Consider the following 18,282-nt stretch of genomic DNA (forward strand, 5'->3'; position numbering starts at 1 on the left):
TCCCAATTTACACTCAGGTAAATAACAGGATTTAGGCCATTGACTTCAACTAGTTATTCTGGATTTACACAGAGGTAGCTTGGAATGGAATGTGGCTACTATTATGTATTATTCATTACTTATTAAGCACCCTCAGTTTCTTCATTGTTGTACAAATCATATCTACGTTTAGTCCCTACCACAAGGAGTTTACATGGGAATTAGATAATACAGATTTACAATATATTGGAGGACAACCCAAAGATTATTCATGTGAAAAAATTATGGGCAGATAAGTAAAATAGGAGAAGCTTAATGCAGGGATTTGAATGTAGTGACAAGAAGGTTTGATGGGATAGAAGAGAGGGATCCAGTGGAAGTTTTCAGAGGGAGGGATGACATTGTAACACTGATAGACAAGGAAGATCTCATATGCAGTGGTGATGTAGCCATGTTGGTCGCAGGATATTAGAAGGATAGGGTGAGTGAGGCAATATTTTTATTGGACCAAATTTTGCTGCCGAGGAAGAGAAAATTTCAAACTTGCACATAGCTCTTCTTCAGGTCTGGGAAAGGTATTCAGAGTGTCACAGCTAAATACAAGGTGCAACAGATTTTTTAGTGTAAGTAGTTAACACAGGATGAGCTTATTGTAAGCACAGAAGCTTGTCTCTCTCACCAACAGAATTGGTCCAATAAAAGATATTACCTCACCCACCTATAATATCCTGGGACCAGCATGGCTACAACAACACTGCATACATATTCCAAGGAACCATTCAAGATGAAGTGTCCCATTAACACCTCTCCAGTCATAGAGGGGAAAAGGGAAAAGGTCTGGGGAGCAAGATGTAAATGATTAAAGATTGTTGTAATAAGCCATAGATCCAGTGTCCTTCCTATTCGGTCCATGATTTTTAGTATCTAGCAAAGTTATGAATTTAAGCTCCAGCGCTCAACTTTTGAAGGTGTTAAACAAGTTTCCTTTGAGGATGAGGACTGATAAATCGGATATAGAGTCATCGCTTTGTGAAAAGTGTTCACGTACAGGTGATATGGCGTTTTTGTCTTTTATCATTTTTCTGTGTGAGACAGGGCCGCCCAGAGGATTCAGGGGACCTGGGGTCTTCAGCGGTGGGGGGCCCCCGATTCGGTAGTTTGGCAGCGGGGGGTCCTTCCGCTCCGGGATGCACCACCAAAGTGCTCTGAAGACACGTGGGGGGGGTCCCCGCCGCCAAATTGCCACTGAAGACCCGCCCTGGGACCTGCCACCAAAGTGCCAGAAGGACTTCCCACCGCAGGTCTTTAGGGCACTTCGGCAGTGGATCCTGGAGCGGAAGGACCCCCCGCCACCGAATTGCCGCCGAAGACCAGGAGCGGAAGAAGCTCCGGAGGCCCAAGCCTCCCAAGAGTTTTCCGGGGCCCCCTGAGCGAGTGAAGGACCCTGCTCCAGGGTCCCCAAAAAACTCTCATGGGGGCCCCTGCAGGGCCCGGGGCAAATTGCCCCTCCCCCCCCAGGCGGCCCTGGTATGAGATCATTCAAGAGTGTAGTGACTGTATTTTTTCACCCACATAGTTGTTATTCGAGCTGATGGTTGTTGAAATTGTAGTGGAAATTCTATGAGGGAGTTTAGGTCATCTGTCCAGACGATGAAATTATAATTGATATATCTCAAGTATATCATTGGTTTTGTAGTACATTTGTTCAGAAATTCTTCTTCCAGGTAACTCATGAAGAGGTTGGTGTATTGGGGAGCCATCATAGTAACCATGGCTATTCCTATGGTAGTTCGGCAGCAGGAGGTCCTTCCTCTCCGGGACCTGTTGCCGAAGTGCCCCGAAGACCCACGGCAGGGGGGTCCCTGCCGCTGAAGACCCACCCCGGGACCCGCCGCCAAAGTGCCAAAAGGACCCCCCACCGCTGTCCCTGGTTTTGGACAGTGTTTGTTGTTGAATTTAAAATTGTTATGGGTGTGGATGACTTTGGTGTTGTGTTTGGGGTGAAATGAGACAAACACTATGCTCTCAAAAGAGCTCACACAGAAAAATTATAAAAGACAAAAATGCCATATCATCCATAGGTGAACATTTTTCACAAAGTGATCACTCTATATCTGACCTCACAGTCCGCAAAGGAAACCTGTACAACACCTTCAGTTATGAATTTAAATTCCCACAAGTCTGGGAACTTAAATTAATAATTATGCTAGATACTAAAAAACCTGGGCTGAAGAGAGACAGAGACTGGATTTATGGCTTATTACAGCAATCTATAACCCACTAACCCCCACCTCAGCTGTTTTTTTCCCTTTCTCTCTGACTGGAGAGGTGTTAACAGGCCACTTCACCTTGAATAGTCCCTTCAAATATTTCTTAACTACTTAAGCTAAACATTTTGTTCAACCTTTTATTTAGGCCTTTGCTACACTGGCACTTTACAGCGCTGCAACTTTCGCTCTCAGGGGTATGAAAAAACACCCCCCTGAGCGCTGCAAGATACAGCGCTGTAAAGTCTCAGTGTAATCAGTGCCGCAGCGCTGGGAGCGCGGCTCCCAGCGCTGCAAGCTACACCCGTAGAGGAAGTGGTTTACGTGCAGCGCTGGGAGAGCTCTCTCCCAGCGCTGGCACTCCGACCACACTCACACTTCAAAGCAAGTGTAGCCATACCCTCAGAATGTCACAGCTAAGGGTATGGCTACACTTGAAATTTCGGAAATTTTTTCTTTTTTCACACCCCTGAGCGCGAAAGTTGCAGCGCTGTAAAGTGCCAGTGTAGCCAAGACCTGAGTATATTTCCCAGGCCTGAAGAAGGGCTCTGTGTAAGTTTGAAAGTTTGTCTCTCTCACTAACAGAAGTTGGTCCTATGGAAGATCTTGGCAGCTGCATTTTGTATGGACAAGATTGGGGCAACTTGCATGTCAGAGAGGCCTAAAAGAAGGTTGTTACAATAATCAGGACAGGAGATTGATGAAGGCCTGGATGACAGACTTAGCAATAGGGTTGGAGACAGATAATTTTTTCTGATGCTTTCTTTTGAAATGTCTGACACCACTACCATGAATGATCATTTTCACTCACTCAGACAGCGTGGGCAATCCATGTTGGCTTCTCTTTCTGTTTCCATGCCCACTTTTTAACTGGTCTCTTTGTAGAAGGGATAACTCATGAGGTGCTTAAATGATCTGAAGAATGGAAACAAAGTGCTCAGTACCTTGGAGTCTCAAGCCCTGTCTGAGCAACTATAACAGATAGAAAATGTTAACTATATTATTTACCCAGAGCAAGTGGTGAGCAGATAGCGTATCTTTACAAAAAAGTGTGAGTGCTCAAGAATATAAGGTAATTGGACAAAGCATGCATGCATGTATGCTGGGAATGGAAAAGAAGAAAGGCTACCAAGCAGGGGGTAAAGGTAAGTAATTTCCCTCTTTTTTCTCTTTTTTTTTTTTTCTGTTTGCCTCCTTTATTCTTTCTCTCATACCATTCTTGTTTTCACTTTTGTGAAAAAAAAGTGAAGCAGCACATCCTTCGCCAGACTCTGGAAGCATTCTTTTATAGAGGAAACTCTTCTCCCACTTCCTATACCAATTTGGTTTTCTGAGAAGTTGACAGGTACAGTGGTTGCCATTAAAATGTCATCATTTTCCAACATTTACTATACAGTGCATCAGAGATAAAATAGTGCTTCCTTATATTTAGACTAGGACATAGATATAGTATTTCAATTATTGCCTGGAGTTATCTGTTGATAAATATTGATAATTTGTATGCTGCTTGCCAACTGCACTTTTGAAAAAAAACAATGCTGTAGAATAGGATAAAATATTGGGCAACCAAATATTGTCTTTTGATTGTCCAGCAATAATAGGCCTGTTTCCACTCTCCATTGTGCTGGTTTAAATCAGAAGTAACTCCATCTAAGTCAATAGATTTACACTGGTATAAATACTGTGTAACAGATCAAAATCAAACCCACTTAATTTCATTGGTTTAGTATCAGCATTGTATGACTCTATGTAAAGGGAGAAAGAGCCAGCCTTTGAGTTTGTTGTTGTTGTTTTGTTTTTATAAACTCTGAAATTGTCACCTTGTAATTAATGAATCCTTTATATACTGTGCTTTTGTTGTTGTTGCATTCATTGCTTCTCAGGCTACCTCTCTTGAGAGTATACAAAGTTTCCAGAGCTCTGTTTTTGTAATCTAAAGTGGTTATTCTTTCAGGTCTGATGCTGCAATTGTAATTTTAATTTATCAATCTGCCATTCAGTGAAATGCTGTAACAACATTTGAAAAGCTTAAATCCGTCATTTATCCCTATACTTGTCAATGACACTCTTCTGCACTTGTCAAACTGAGTTAAATGGCACTCCTGTGACATGTGCAATATTACCAATAAATTGGATAATCAATCATGTATGTGTACAGTTTGACAGGAGTATCCTGAATACATTGTATTCAGAACAAATTTTTAAGGGGCAGAAGCTCATTACTCTTGAGCTAAAAAAATACTCTAGTGGCATCAAGGCTGGCCTCACTTGCTCTATCCAATTAAAGGACACCTTGGGAAATGGTAAGGTAGAAAACTTTTTCATTTCTTTGGTCTAATGTTCTCCTGGGGAAAATGTAAGAAATTGGAGCTTACATCAGATGACCAAAAAAATAGTTTACCGAGTGGGCAGAAAGACATGGAAACAGTAAGTAGATTTATTTAGGATTCTTGAACTAGAAAAGTAATGATGCAGCACTTGGTTTCTAAAAGCATTGAAACAGGCACAAGTTGCATGCATTGTGCACACACGCACAACAGGCATTTTTGAGCAGGAACACTAGTAATACTTAGCACTTATACAGCATGTGACATTCTCTGGGCTACATTTCCATTAGAGATCCAGCCCTTTTGCACCTCTCATGCACCCTATGCTGCTCTGACACAGGGGCCAGTTGTTTCTCCGAATCAGAGAGCCGTATCCCTGATGTTCTTGATATCCCCTGTTGCCCTGAGTGGAGTTCCTCTGCTGGGAAGAATCTGTTCCTTGGTGTGCTTTACAAGCTTTGACTAATCCTCATAAATCCCAGGGAAGGGCCTAACGTTGCATACTCCACTTTGAAAAATGGGGCTTAAGTGGCTTGTTCAATATTCTTGCTGGTCACCAGGCTCAGGATTTTCCCCAATCACATTTTAGTGGCAAACTGCTTTCATCTTGTGAATGTGTTTTTGAATATGGAGTACAAATATTTCCTAATGGTACATACAACCAATGGATCCAACCAGCTCCCACAAAGTTAATGGGGAAACTCCCTTTCACTTTTCTGAGTGCCAGAATAGGGCCCTTATTAAATTTATACAGGCTTGCTAGAGCAGCTGTTTATTTAAAAGGTAGAATTGACTGAATTGTGCCTACAAATACGAAGGCAATAGAGAAACTAGCTTTGTTATTACATACAGGGTGCAGTTCCTGTGTGTTGGATTTTAAGAAATCCTTTTGATTTTCCCACAGAAATCAGAAATAGTCTACATAAATGACCGTATCTCAGGAACGTGTGTTCCTTTGTGATCTCCAGACAAACCATGCTGATCTTGTCAATTTACTTTGTAACAATTTGCCCTCCAGTCCTTCTAATTATTCCCTTCTTTTCTTAATCCAGACCTACAGAGAAATCTTAGAACCTTTGAAATGATTACCTGGGTCTTTCCAGCCTTAATTTTATACACATAGATTAGTATTTACATATTGGACCCTTTGATTTGTCTAAATTTGCACAAACAATTAAAATTGGCCAATAATTTAAATTTCCAGGCAATCAGCTAATTTGAAACTTTACCATCTCCAAGCATTTTGACGGGGGGGGGGGGGGGGTTGCCTACTTGAAAAGGTGAACTGCACCACAGAAATAAGTTAAAACTTACATTTTCTATAATTCCTTTTTGTCCTCTGGCACTTTCTGGTTTCCTAGAAACCTTCCAGAATGTTAGTCTGAGAAATCACTAATGACTGTCCCTTGACAGTAAGTATGTCAGCAAAAAGCAGAGTCTAAAGACTGTTTTCTGTTTATCCCCAGAACATATGTAGCATGGGCTGCAAAATAAGTTTCTCTCAATGTGTCTCAGCTCTGACAAATGGGAGTGTCTCTATTATAGAGATGGTAATTGAGTCCCCCTGCTCCTTCAGTCTTTGGCCTCAGTGGTGAGCTTGTCAATTTATATGCTAATTACTGCCAATTGTAGTGCTGTTTTTGTGGGATTTGGACTCCTGTCCACTAAGAACTGGACTGAGATCTCCAATTTATTTCAAATAGACCACAGAAAATCAATCGGGTGGCACTGGCTTTTAGTAACTACCAGCCTAAGGTGGATTCAGCTTGACAGTTTAGACGTGAAAGGCTGTATATTGCATTGTTAATTCCCTACATAGGTCAAACAGTTCCCCAACTAAATTTTTTACTGCAATTTTTAATATTTAGATGTCAGTTTAACTTAGGCTCAATCCCTTTTTTATTGAAAAGGATACTATTTTTTGCAATCATTCTGCATCAGAGGAGAAATGATTTTACAAATGACTGGATTACTAGTTTAAATCATTGTGTTGACAAGTACCTCCTAAAGACAGTTGGATTGAAAGAATATTGTTTTAGTATTGAATATTTTTATCAAGCGTTGACAACAAAGGAGCAATTGATGGTGTTAGTGGTGATAGTGCTGTCACTTGTATTAAGATGCATTGTGCCTGGTTTATAAAGATTTACTCAATTTGCAAATAAATCTCTGTACTGAAGAAAGAAAAAGAGATATTAGCTACAGGGTAAATCACATGCAGGATTCAATCTCTTACTGCAATAAAATTACTGAAAACAAATTCTGCTCTCCATTACTCCACTGAGGTCAATTGAGTTGTCTAAGTTTTAAAGTAAATGAGAGCAGAATTTGATCCTAGTTTATAAAAGGTTGTCTGCCACAGAATGTTCATCACAAAAAGAACAATATCCTAACTTAAATAAGAGCTTAATAATTAATAAATCTAATCTTACTTCAAAGGTACATAGAAAGGCATAATTTTGCATTTTCTTGACTGAAATACATAGAACTCCTGATACTCAACTTTCATGTGCCTGTGCTCAATATTATACCTATGAAAATCTGGCCCTAAGGGAATCCTTTATTCTTAAAGACTGCAGAATTTAAAGTGTAATGTGGTTTAAAAATACAGCATCTCCAGCAGCAGCCAACCAATTCCAGCAGGATTTTTTTCAAGTGATGTTGAGCTTAACAGGAATTCATCTTACTTTTTCATTGATGAGTTTTATTTGGGCTTAAAGTGAGCGTTACATGGTGTTTTACTGTGTCTTTCATTTTGTTAGTAGCATTATGCAGTGCTGTTGTTAATGCTGCAGAGATGGCATATATTTGTGGGTAGGTTATCAGCCAGTTTTCAATACCATTATGAAACTGCTGATTCCTCCAGTCCACAGGATTGTTTAAACCTCTCTCTGCTTCCAGCTCACTGTATATTTGGTAAGCTAGACAGTACAAGTGAATGCCTGCAGCATCTGTTACACAGCTTTGTTGGTTGCTAAGGAATAACTCTCAAGAGGTTAAGAGCCCTGCAGTCACTTTGATCTTTGGGCCAATGGTCATCTGCTAATTTGCAGCTTCATGTTCTGTAGTTTAGCACTGACTAAATCATTGTGACTGACTGTTGGCATGGAAAAATGTGAGCAATTAAGGCTGTAGCTGGGGAGAATATATGGGTCTCTTATAGTGTCATCTCATTATTACAGTATCGTCAAGCATTGAAAAATCATGAATCAGCTCCCTCCAAAATCATGAAATTGACTTGAAAATCATGAGGGTGTTTAAATAACACATTTTGGATTCTTTTTAATTTTGAGCCTTTTCAGGTACACATGGTTCATATTTTCAGTCTCTTATCGACAACTACGTGGGCTAGAAACTTACTGTGATGAACTGGGGCTATGTCAGTACAACTCATGAATTCTGATTGATAGTGTGAAGTGGTATTATGAAAAACTTCTGTATAATGAGTGCCTATATATATATGTGGATCCACTATCACTGACAGATGCAATAGCAGGAGCACACCAGACAGAGATCCAATGGGGGTGGTGCTTCGGTCTCAAAGACCCTATTCAAGTGCAAACACTTAAAGGATAATGAGCAGCATCCTTGGAAAACCAGTGTAGCTGACTCCTCTGAAGTGATGGAGGAAGGAAGGAGCTGTGGAAAGTTATCCAAAAGACAGAACAACGGTGGCCAGGAGTTTAAATAGCAAGCTATGCAGGAATGGAGGAAGCCAGACAGAAAGAACAAGCATGGGGCAGGAGAGAGCAAGGTCTCACAAAGTGAGGAAGGGACTTCATGAGTGAGAGAGGTCACCCCACATGTAACACTCTGCATGAGTTGAGAACATCTTGCCTGCTTGCCTGCCTTCTTTGCACCAAGATGGTGCCCAAGGACTCACAAAAGAAGGGCAAGCTAGTGAAGACATAGCAGTTTAAGACATTTATTCTTTTGTCTGATCCGTACTCTCCTGAGCTCTATGTGGTTAAGGAAAAGAGTATTAATGTGTTAGACTCTGGACGAAGTGTGTGTTTTATGCTTGTGTGCCCCTAAGAGTAGCTTTACACTGTCTACCAGAAGCTTCACATCTTTGGGGCAGAGTTCTGTGACAGGGGTGTGTTTAAGTAGCTGAATATCTTGGGGGATCAGTGCTAGTCCTTGGGCTAAGAGCAGGTGGGCTGAGGAGCCCCATTTCTGAGATGAGATAGCAGACTAAGTCTGTGCCCAGAAATGTCCCACAAAGAACAGAGGATGATAACACATAGATGTCACTCCTAAAGTGCCATAGACATTTTTGGGTAACTGTATTGCTACTATAAGTTTTTAAAACATGGGATTTAATAATATGGCATTCATAGCTCCCTGTTCAAAGACTCAGTTAAACAAGCTTTCTCCAGGAAACTAATCACAGGTTGGGAAGGGCGGGGTGTAAAACACAATTCAATCCCTCCTTCTGGGGGTTGCCCAGATTGCTGCATTGTAGCCTCTCCATCTCTACTGTTCCAGCCTATGGAGTGAAGTAGCATCTGCAGTTGCCTATACCTGGTATGCAAGTGATTACAGCTACTCAATTGCCAGATGTGTGAATCAAATGGCCTCCTTTGCTCCATCCCAATGGCACTTCTCTGCTTATCTGTCTGCTACCAGTGTATAACATCCTTCAGCAAATGGAGGGTGTGCAAAGACCTCTGTACAGATGCTGCACTTGGACCTTTCTCCATGCACCAGTGCAGTAGGATTTAGTTAGCATGAAGGGCCTTGAATGAGCCTTCTATTTTAGGGTGAATTTCACTCACAGTACACAAAACAGTCTTGACATGGAAATAGGTAAACCTGGGTAGCCTATCAGAGAACGCCTCTGCTTTTTAAGTCAACTGCTGGTGTTTCTCAGGATGAAGATTAAAACTAGAGAAAAACATGTACTCCTTCTTTCTGTCTGATTTTACTGCAGTTGTTGAAATTTTGGACCCAATAAAAGATTATTACAATCAATGTGGTATTTTGGGCAGTAAGACCGGAGTGTGACAGTATAAAAATCTTTTGATATAACTAAACAAGTTTTTTTTTTTTAAACAGCAAAACTAAGAGCTCAGGCAATCACCAACAACAATTAGCAATTTAATTATTTTTGTCTAATTTTGAAATTCCAAAATAGTTGCTCTATATTTCTGCAGATTTGTGGCACGGTGTAAAGAATGGAATATTGAGCTCTTTGTTTACAAACCCAGAGACATGGAGATTAAGATTTCATTTCAAGCCCAGTGGTCATCTGACTATGGAACAGAGCAAAGGAATGGAATTTTCAGATTGTTGATTTGTTGCGTAAAACCAGTTTTCCCAAAAGCACAGATGTGAATGGTCACCTCAGATTACTCACTAAATTGAAATAAACCATCTCTTTAGATGCCAACATTTAAAGAATATTTAAAATAATATGAGGAACTCTGTCTGGCTGAAATTCACATAGGTGTGAAGTGTCAGCTCAAGGTACCCTCTACACCAGTCCAGCAAAGCTCTTAAGCCTGTCCTTAACTTTAAGCATATGAAGCAGCCCACTGAAGTCTTGCATGCTTAAAGTAAAGGATAGGCTTAAGTGCTGTTCTAGATCAGGACCTCAGTCACATGATAGGGCAATGCAAAGGTGAGTCACTGGCAGAAAGTCCATGCAGGTCTCTCTATGCTAGAGTGGATGATGGTAATGGATGTAGGAAAAGAAGAACGAGGCAGAGCCCTTACCATCTAGGTCAGAATCTGGAATTCCCACTCCAATGGAAATTCCAAAATTTCAAAACAATTCGTTACACATCAGAATGAAAACTCACAATTTTGAAATTTCCCATGGAATGGGAGGAGTCTGCAATTTTCTTTTTAAAAAACAGAACAACATTCCCCTTTTGGCATATTCCAAATGAAATTGATGAGGCTCCCAGTCCTCTGGCTGCCTGCCTGGCAGGGTACCAAGAAACCAGAATCTCTGACAGTCTTGGCTTGAGCTGGGGCTCCCAGGGCTTTCAGGGCTCTACAGCAGCCCATGAGGTAAGGAAGTTGGTAAGAAACCTGGCAGGTCCCTTTTCCGGGTTTCCAGTAGAAGATTCAATAAAATCAAGATGTTCCTGCAAAATGTGGGGATTTTGACAAATCAATATTTTCCAATAGATGAGATGTGCCATTGGAAATTTTCTGACCAGCTCCAAAAACTCTATATTTCTGAGAAGTCAGTACCCATCACACCCCACACAAGCAGTACAGAGGGACTGCAGCCATGAGTCCATCCCCATACTCTAGAGCAGCAACTGCCTCAGGGGAGCAGAAATTCAAATCTTTGCCTTAGCCTTGGTTTGTGGGAGTGGATTTTGCCACATCAGCTCCACTGCATTTCATCCATGTAAAACCTAGTTATCTGGTCTTTATGCAGGTAAATTAAATTCACCCCAAGTGACAGGTTTTCATGATGTTTTGGACAGGCCTTTTAAATTAAATTTATCCTTTTTCCCCTCTCTTTCTCTCTCTCTCATTAAATTATCTTTTGTCCTCCACATAAAACCACAATGCAATTAAATATTAATTTCAGACTTATTTTAGCTGTTAATCATGTAGTCAATTAAAAATGTTATGCTGGAGCAGGGTTTCTCAAACAGGGGTCACTGCTTGTGTAGGGAAAGCCCCTGGCGGGCCGGGCCAGTGTGTTTACCTGCCCCGTTCGCAGATCCGGCCGATCGCGGCTCCCACTGGCCATGGATTGCTGCTCCAGGCCAATGAGAGCTGCTGGAAGTGGCGCGGGCCGAGGGACTTACTAGCCACCACTTCCAGCAGCTCCCATTGGCCCAGAGCAGTGATCCGCGGCCAGTGGGAGCCATGATTGGCCGGACCTGGCCGGGCAGGTAAACACACTGGCCCGGCCAGCCAGGGGCTTTCCCTACACAAGCGGCAACCCCTGTTTGAGAAACCCTGTGCTAGAGAATGGATGTAAATAAAACAATAGCTTTTCTACCTCTGATTTCCATGTGCCCTTAATCTTGTAGAATGGCTAGAGACTGAAAGACAAAATAAAAGATGGTGGTTACATTTAGAAAACCTAGTCCAAGGCCTTACAGAGTAGTTTGCTTTAATTGCAAAAGAGAGCTTAAACAATATGGTCCCTACCCACAGCAAAGTACTTGAAAAACATCTTAACAGTGTATGCATTAGCTGTATTGTAAATAAGGATAACATCTTGGTGTTCAGGAGCAAAACCAACAGCTGCTGTTTTGCCTAACAATGGGTAAAAGGTGGGGCCTGGGTCTCTGTACAAAGCCTGAATAAATTTGCACAGAAAGCCATCACAAGGGCTAGGGAGAAGGAAATCTACCCTCAATCCATATTCAGGTTGTGAGGCACTTTTACAGTTAGATTATGGCCACTGCTGTGGCTTGCTGAGCTCTCCTTTTTATGGGGCTTTTGGCCAGCACACAAATTCTCCTCACGGAGCCTCAGTCTTCACCACACACCCTCTCTCCCCTGGCCTATAGCTGCCTCACAGAAAGAGACTCCTTGGAACTTGGCCCTGTGTTGCACAAGGGAACTGTGGAGTCCTCGTGTATGGTCTTTCCTTAGGGTTGAGTGAATAATTCATGGCATGAGCTCCTGGCATGTTTTGGGGTTTGGTTTTCATTGTTTCAGGCTTTCATTTTATTTCCCCTCTTTGTTTCCTCCTCCTCCTTCTGCCATTATCCCCCTTTTCAGTGGCAAAAGGGAGCAGGGGAGGATGGAGTCTAGCCCTTTGCTAGGTCATTAGCAGTAACAAGGACCAGGTACAATAATATGTCTAAGGATCCTATCTAAAATGTTGGGATGGAGCCCTCATCTAAAAACTTAGCCACTCCCAGGTTTTAGGAATATAAACCACACACACACCCATCATCTTTATAGTTGTTTCTTTCCCATTCACAAGCACTCACCAGGAGTCTTTAGGAATATGAAACCACAGATACTTTTTATTTGGGGGGAAACAAGATAACCATCTATTTATATAATAAAATGAAATTATAAAACCTAAAGGGTGTCTGAGGAGCATGGGTAACCCCCAAGTCTCCCTTATTAATTAACCAATTTGTTGGGGTTCAGAATTTTTTATTCACAAAACAAGCCTCGCCCACCTAAACTCACTTGTGATTAAACTCAGGAGTTGTCAAATGGGTGCCAAGTGGTGGTTCTGTTCAGCCTGTCTGCTTCAGACAAATTAGAGGACTGGACCAAAAGAAACCTGATGAGGTTCAACATGGACAAGTGCAGAGTCCTGCACTTAGGACGGAAGAATCCCATTCACTGTTACAGACTAGGGACCGAATGGCTAGGAAGCAGTTCTGCAGAAAAGGACCTAAGGGTTACAGTGGATGAGAAGCTGGATATGAGTCAGAAGTGTGCCCTTGTTGCCAAGAAGGCTGACGGCATTTTGGGCTGTATAAGTAGGGGCATTGCCAGCAGATCGAGGGATGTGATCATTCCCCTCTATTCGACATTGGTGAGGCCTCATCTGGAGTACTGTGTCCAATTTGGGCCCCACATTACAAGAAGGATGTGGAAAAATTGGAAAGAGTCCAGTGGAGGGCAACAAAAATTATTAGGGGGCTGGAGCACATGACTTATGAGAAGAGGCTGAGGGAACTGGGATTGTTTAGTCTGCAGAAGAGAAGAATGAGGGGGGATTTGATAGCTGCTTTCAAATACTTGAAAGGGGGTTCCAAAGAGGATGGATCTAGACTCTTGTCAGTGGTGGCAGATGACAGAACAAGGAGTAATGGTCTCAAGTTGCAGTGGGGGAGGTTTAGGTTGGATATTAGGAAAAGCTTTTTCACTAAGAGGCTGGTGAAGCACTGGAATGGGTACCTAGGGAGGTGGTGGAATCTCCTTCCTTAGAGGTTTTTAAGGTCAGGCTTGACAAAGCCCTGGCTGGGATGATTTCGTTGGGCATTGGTCCTGCTTTGAGCAGGGGGTTGGACTAGATGACCTCCTGAGGTCCCTTCCAACCCTGACATTCTATGATTCTATGATTCAGTCCCAGGATGTCTGGCCCCACTCCAATCAGTGCTTGCCAGATCTGCAGATCACTGCAGTCAGTGCTTGCCAGTTCTGGATCCGCAATCAGCTCGGTCAGGCCTGCTACTTCCAAGGTCTGGTTCAATGAAATCTGCAACATCTGCATGGCTGCTGGCACAAAGTCAGCTTCACACAAGGCCCAGAGTCCCTGGATGGGAAACCCAGAGCAAATCAAGACTTCTAAGCAGACTTTTTTTTTCTGATCAGCTCTGCAAACAAAGATTTTCCAAAACACATCCTACATGGGGAAGAGCCATCCCTTGTAAAACACCTACTGTTGTGTTTCCAGTGTTGTTTTTTCTGCACACATTTTCTTCTATTTCTTCATCATTTCTAAATCCCGCCCACTCTCCTTTTTCTTTTCTAGTTTCTTGTCTAAATCTTCTATTTTTTCCTTTGATAATTTCTGTATCTTCTTCCCTTTTATTCCTACTGTCCTGGCTCACTTCATAACAAGATTCACCCCCACTTACTTGCAATAGTTTATCCTCTCAGGCAGCTGAAGCAATGTATGCTTTGTCTTCCCTGACCTTGACGACTACCTGCAGTAGCTGGGAGAGTAAAAAATCCCCTGCAGCTCATTTTGTTGTGTGCAGACCTTTTACCAGCTCCTCGGTCTTCTTTTTTCTGGCCACTCTGATAGACTTCATTACTGACACTTGCTACAGTGGCAAGAGGTGATTATTGTGACTGGGATATTCAGGATTGACCATGTTAAATTGACTTTGCACTTCCCATCTCAAACATGGTTGTTCTCTAGGCCTCTCCAGTTCCCACCTGCATTTATTTCCCTGGATGTCTCCTTAGTCATTATGCCTCCAGACAGTTTCTTCCCATGTCTCTCAAAGTGGCATGTATTTCCCTTTCAAAACCTAAAGGAACGGCATGAAAACAAACCTCAGGGAGAAGTTAGTGTTTGTAAGATATGTCATCTGTTTTTCTAGAATTGCTTCTCTTTCTCCTTGTATATGTTCAGGGTTTTTTCAGTTAGAAGAGTCAGACAGCAACAGTCCTACCATCTCATGTTCTCATGGGTCAAATGTTTTCATCCCTTGCCTGTTGTTCTTAATTTACAGGCATTTTTTACTCTTGCACTTGTTTTCTGACTTTCCCAGGACAATGGATAACCTAGATGGACACAGAAAGAGGGAAGAGGAAGGCCACAGATTTGGAGTCCTTGCCTCATTTGAGCCCTAAGAATTATTCTAATAATCATCTAATCACAGAGTTGTTATGCTGTATTAATTTCTTTCCATATGTGCTGCCAGCTTCTTTCATTGCTATGTGCAGGGGCTGTTAATAATTCACATTCACAAATCTACAATAGCATGGTAGTATGCAAAATGGCATCATATCAGATTTAGAAATGATCTTGCTAAATCCTTTTAATGCATTAACAATTATATAAATTTGGGTGGCTGGAAACAGTGTTCAAACGTTTTTAACTGTGAAAATAAATTAGTATTACAATAATACCACAAATATTTTAATGAAAATAATTTTTCTGTATGCGAGTTCATAACTGCTGTTTGTGTTCTTTCTGCAGAGGTTATGTCTTTGATTATGATTACTACAGAGATGATTTCTACAATCGGTATGTGCGGTTTTATTTCTACAGATCCTACACAGTTTTCACTATTTATTTATAATGCTGTCACATAATTAACTTAGAGAGGGTTTTGGTTTTAATTTTACGCAATATTCATATTTAATTATCTTTATTGCATATTGAGGGAAAAACTCTAGGAATAAACTCAATTTAGGATGAGATTTACAGAAAACTTTGAAGATTCATCCCCCCACTCCCCATGTCCTCCCATTTTTTCATGTTAAGCAGTTCTGTTGGTGTCCTGACTCTCTGAAAGCCCTTTTTTTGAGCTTTTCCTTTACTGAAAAATTAAAGGATATAAAAAGAAAAGCCTGTGGTTTCTTATCCCTGCAGAGTTCTCCCCAATATGATTTCTCTGGGATACATTGTAGATGTGGACGTTCTTTAAGTATGAGAGTTTGAAAAAGTGTTTGCCTTGATGTTTATATTTATGAAATGTCTCCTGAGAAATGTGTTCTTTCAGGCCTCTCTCTAGAAAGCTGAAGAGATCTGCTATCATGTAATTATTTGCATACACTATTTTGTGGCAATTGCAGCAGTATAGTTTCAGATAGGGTATGCAGAACAGAGGAGGGCCATTTTTTTACAGCACCTTGCACGAAGAACAGACCAACAGTGAGTGAGGAGGTCTTAATGCCACCTTTGTTCCCTCCAAATTCTTTCTTGATCCAGGGTCTTCCCATCCCTTGGTGTGAGTCCGAGCAGTACCAAGTGTTACCTCACGTGCTACCTCGCATAGCTGCCTTTCGTGCTCTTTCACTATACCTCTTCCCTCCTGTTCATAAGCCTGCCTCCAGCACATGCCTACACTGCGGCTGCACAGGAGGGTAGCGTGGGACTGCTCTGCCATCACTATGCCGGCAGGGGAACCCCTTTATTCAGGGCAAAGGGAACAAAGCAGGAACAGAATTGGGCCCTGAAATTTTAGGGAGAAAACAAATGAAGGGATAATGTGTCCTGTAAATCTATACTTGGAAGCATTTTAGAAACAAAGACATTTTCATCCAATAGGCCAACTGTGCTGGTTCCTTTGTGGCCATTTGTTTTGCATCCCTTACTCCAGTGTTTCCCAAACTTGGGATGCCGCTTGTGTCAGGAAAGCCCCTGGTGGGGCAGGCTGGTTTGTTTACCTGCCACGTCCGCAAATCCGGCTGATCACAGCTCCCACTGACCGCGGCTCGCCACTGCAGGCCAATGGGAGCTGCTGGAAGTGGCAGCCAGTACGTCCCCCAACCCACGCCACTTCCAGCAGCTCCCATTGGCCCAGAGAGTGAACCACAGCCAGTGGGAGCCGTGATTGGCTGGATCTGTGGATGGGGAAGGTAAACAAATCGGCCTGGCCTGCCAGAGGCTTTCCCTACACAAGCAGCATCCCAAGTTTGGGAAATACTGCCTTACTCAATTACTCTAACACCTCAGGCAGCACTGAAGGTGGTGGACATTTGGAACTGTGAGCCAGCACTTCATCATAGTCCCACTGGTAATAGTATAGACCCTGGTAATAGTATAGTGACCTTGTCCTAAGAGAGGTTAATTTGTGGTGTTTTCACATTCCCTGGTTTCTTGCTCTGAATTTCTTGATTGGAGTTGCTATGATGGTACAAGCATTTCACAAAGTACTTTTTTGTGACTGATTCTCCCCAAGCATGAAAGTTATGTGAGTTCTGCAACTCGATAGAGGATTCAGTAATCTAGGTGTAATACAAAGGCAACAAGAATGATTGGAGATAAGAAATATGAAATATGAAGACAGATTGAAAAGATTGGGAGTGTTTAATTTAGAGAAAAAATGAATGAGGGGGAATGTGATAGAGGTATACAAAATAGCGAGTAGCCGAGAGAGAAAGCATGGTGTAGAACTGGGCACTCCTATTTACTGTTTCTCTTCAGACAAGAACAAGAAACAGTCTATGGTCTTGCCTGTGGTGGCTGGAGTTAGCTTTCCAACACAACCAGGCTATTAGCCACTAAAGTGCTCTTCTCTGGCCTTTGCCTTGCAGGTTAACAACCGGTGTACTCAAATCCCTTTGATTCATTCCTCTGTGGTATCCAGTCCCTGACACTGGTTACTCACAGAAATTCCAGATCCTTTGCCCCCAGAGGAGCAGTGTACTCCAGTTTAAACTTAAATCCCATTCCTGTATAACAATCACCACTTTTAATAAAAGGGATATTTAAGAAAGAATGGAGAGCTAACTAGAAACAAGAGCGAGTGGTGGAAACAAATGGTTATGATACAAAACAAAATCATAAAAAGCAAAGCTGTGTCTACTCTTATTAAGAGTTACCTTTCTTATCTAATAATAGGTTTTCCATTACAAAGTTCAGTCTGTTACAGAGCTGGCCAGCTTCACAGGAGCCAGGAGCCAATTTTTCATGAGAACATCTCTGCTCCCCAAGATGTGTTCTCAGTGAAAGGATACAGGGTGCCTTTCTCCACCCTTTGTGATACCAAAAGAGTCTTTTATCTTTATTCATAGCGTGGTTGTCTGGTGTAATGTTCCTTCTTTTGCCTTCAAGGGGTTTCGATTTTTTGTGGTTGTCTCTGATTGTTTTTCATTCATAGTCTTGGGATGAAGCAAAGTTAGACAACTGAGCCTTGCATTACATCACCGGCTAACCAGGGCAGGGCAACTCCCTTGAATGGGCCATCAGCTGGACATATGATCTTCTGGTGACTATCTTTTACTCCAAGTCCATAAAGCATATTTCAATATAATTACATTCTTCCTTAAATATTACCCATACATACATCTCACAATGATTATGAATCTTGACAAGTTAGCTTTCTGTAGACCTTAATCTTTATGGATAAATGTCCTGCAAGACATGTTTAATGTAGTGAGTTTGTCAGGTCTGAGGGGAGAGTTGTTTGCAAAGAACGGGGGGATACTTTGCCAAAAAGCCTCTGTGTCACACCCAAATTCTAACTGTTGGAGGTTTGGTAGAAAATTCCAATGTGGACAGGTAATTCTAGAATAGTCCACTACATGATATCTTACACCTCTGTTGAAACTTTGTGTACTGGTCACCATCTATCAGG

General features: G+C 41.9%; 2 protein-coding genes across 7 annotated transcripts in view; one reads left to right on the forward strand and one right to left on the reverse strand.

The window, feature by feature from the left end:
* The window catches only part of RALYL (RALY RNA binding protein like), a 656,676-nt gene that overhangs the window by 581,105 nt on the left and 57,289 nt on the right, over positions 1-18,282 (forward strand). For all 5 annotated transcript variants that reach the window (XM_050941248.1, XM_050941247.1, XM_050941250.1 and 2 more), the window contains one exon: positions 15,177-15,224. In XM_050941248.1, coding sequence (XP_050797205.1) covers positions 15,177-15,224 — 48 coding nt within the window. The remainder of the gene's footprint in view (positions 1-15,176; positions 15,225-18,282) is intronic.
* RBIS (ribosomal biogenesis factor) overlaps positions 1-18,282 on the reverse strand; it is a 366,698-nt gene that overhangs the window by 35,563 nt on the left and 312,853 nt on the right. The gene's annotated exons all lie outside the window — the stretch shown is intronic.

The sequence above is a fragment of the Gopherus flavomarginatus genome, chromosome 2 (genome assembly GCF_025201925.1).
Source record: "Gopherus flavomarginatus isolate rGopFla2 chromosome 2, rGopFla2.mat.asm, whole genome shotgun sequence".
Classification (NCBI taxonomy): domain Eukaryota; kingdom Metazoa; phylum Chordata; order Testudines; family Testudinidae; genus Gopherus; species Gopherus flavomarginatus.